The 2622-nt window shown below is 42.4% G+C and overlaps 1 protein-coding gene across 1 annotated transcript; it reads right to left on the bottom strand.

Moving 5' to 3' along the window:
• Positions 1-549: 549 nt before the first annotated feature.
• LOC127186742 (olfactory receptor 11H6-like) lies at positions 550-1488 on the bottom strand. Its single transcript, XM_051142981.1, has one exon. The coding sequence runs from the start codon at positions 1486-1488 to the stop codon at positions 550-552; it is 939 nt and encodes a 312-aa protein (XP_050998938.1).
• Between the last annotated feature and the right edge of the window lie 1134 nt (positions 1489-2622).

The following is a 2622-nucleotide window of genomic DNA, read 5'->3' as shown; positions in this document are numbered from 1 at the left end:
AGAGAGAGAGAGAGAGAGAGAGAGAGAGAGAGAGAGGAGAGGAGAAGAGAAGATCTGCAATGCATGCATTCTGCATGGTCTTTTTTATTTAAATTTACTTAGTGGCATTTATGTGCTATGTTTGTTTCCAAAATGACAGCAACCAGTACAGTGTGATTCCTGTTTTCAAGGAACTTGCAATCTAATAAGGATGGAAAGGCATGAAGAAACAGACTGTCAGATGCTAACTCGTATCACAAGAGATAAAGAAAGGCATATTACAAACAACATGCATAGAAGATACAATGAATTCTGCCAGAGGAAAGGGCACACTAATGGCATGGCACTTACAATTTTAAAGTGCCTCCCTTTGAAAAGTTTACATCTACTTGCTAGTTTCTCAGCTCATTAATGACCTGTGTCTTTAAGCTTCTGAAATTGCCACATAAAGTGCTTTACAAAAAAAAAAAAAACATTCATTATTGTTCTGCGATGCACAAAACGTGCACACGTTGAACATGTCTGGGACTCTAAATTCATTTCAAATAATTAACTAATAGCAAAAACCTCCTAGGAACCTCCTATAACTTTTTTCAAGGCATCTTTCATTTCTTTATTTCGGAGGCTGTAGATCATGGGGTTGAAGAAAGGAGTCAAAACTGAGTAGAACAAAGTTGTGAACTTTTGCATGCCCTTTGCTTGTCCTGATCCTGGTTTTACATATGTTATCATGACTGAGCCATAAAATAGAAATACAACAGCCAGGTGTGATGAACAAGTCGAGAAAGCCTTCTTTGAGCCAGCAGAAGAGGGCATCCGTATCACAGCCCTCAGCACTAAGGTATATGAACCAATAATGTAGAAAAATGTGCCAAAGATGAGGAGGGAACTCATAGTACCACAGATGAGAACAGTGCCTGGGATTGGGACACAGACTGAAGCTAGGGCCAACAAGGGACCTAGGTCACAAAGAAAATCATCAATCACATTTGGCCCACAAAATGGCAGCTGAGTGACAAGTATCACTGGGATGAGAAACCAGAGGAACCCATAGACCCAGCAGAATATAACTAGGTTGCCACAGAACCTAACGGTCATAAGAATGGGATAGTGCAGTGGACGGCAGATGGCCAGGAACCTGTCATAGGCCATGATAGAGAGAAATAAACATTCAGTTGTGCCCAGGGAGAAGAAGAAGTACAACTGAAGCAGGCATCGAGTGAAGGAGATGGTTTTGGTTGCAGAGAGGAAGTTGACCAGCATGTTTGGCACATCTGAGTTGACATAGCATATCTCTAGGAAGGAGAAATTGGCCAGCAGGATGTACATGGGGGTGTGGAGCCGGTGATCCCAGTGGACTGCATACACAATTGCCATGTTTCCAAGCAAAGTCAAAATGTAAATCATAAAGAATATGGAGAAAAGGAAGATCTGTATTTCTCTGCGGCAAGGGAAGCCTAAGAGGATGAAGTGACTCACAGTGTGGGAGGTATTTCTGGCGGAGGTCATTGTTTTCTATTCTGTGAAGATTACAGATCCAGAAATTATGTTTCATGACTCCTCTTCAAGAGAATACATCACGTTCCTGGCTGTAGAAAAGGACATCCAGAACCATGTTTTCTATTTGATGTTTGATCGAAAACACCTATAGCAATGTTGTTGAGATAACCTACGCATTTATATTCACAATTAGAAACCATTGCTCAGTCAACATAGAAGATATCAATAGTATTGTGAAACCTTCAACAAATTTTCCTTGGAATTAAAATAAATGGGAAAATGAACTTATATCCTCTCTCATTCCTCAGCATGAAGTTAGCCTTGGAGAACACTGGTCTAGACAACTCAGAGAACTGTCTGGCAAAAGTCAAACTGATATTTCAAATTCTTACTTAATTCAATTATAAAGATAAGAATCTAAGCCATCTTATAATTTAAAGAACACGGAGGATGGAAAATGAGGTTTAAGATTGCAGATGTCATCATCTTCTCCAGAGTCTAGCCTAGTCATTCTCCATGACCTTTCCATCCATGCCTTCTTCCAAACCCAGATATAGCTTAGGTCCCACATCACTCCCCAGGCTTGGTTGGCTACCCACTCCTATACATTCTCTTGGTTTCAGCCAGGAGCCACCCTACCTGCTACCACAAACAGGTCCCTTCTGCAATGCATCCAACCACTCTACCCATTCAGATCTCCTTCCTCTTCCTCCTCCTCCTCCTCTTCCTCCTCCTCCTCCTTCTTCTCCTCCTCCTCTAGGGGCTAGCCTGGAGAGTCTCCCTGACCTTCCTGTGAACACCTTCTCTCCAAAATGCCATGTTGAGCCCAGGTCCCATATCCAGTCATCTTTTATAGTCTAGCCACACATACCAGCACTGAGGGACTTTCCCTACAACTCTGCCAAACCACGGGCCTTTCTATGACACATCCAACCTTTCCACATATGCTCCTATATTCCAGGCTTGGATGAGGAAACATATCATGCCAATCAGTCCAGTTCCCTCTGTCCATCTGGCTTTATTCCACCAAACTATTTTCAACCTCTAGGCCCAACCTGCCAGCACATCCTCTCTTCTGCCCAAACCTGCTCTGTCCACATCAAACTTAGAACTAATGAAAAAAGTCCACATGCTGAGAACCCA

Source organism: Acomys russatus, chromosome 3 (genome assembly GCF_903995435.1).
Source record: "Acomys russatus chromosome 3, mAcoRus1.1, whole genome shotgun sequence".
In the NCBI taxonomy this organism is placed as follows: domain Eukaryota; kingdom Metazoa; phylum Chordata; class Mammalia; order Rodentia; family Muridae; genus Acomys; species Acomys russatus.
Note: the sequence above shows the minus strand (reverse complement) of the source record. Positions and strands in the feature narration are given on the sequence as shown.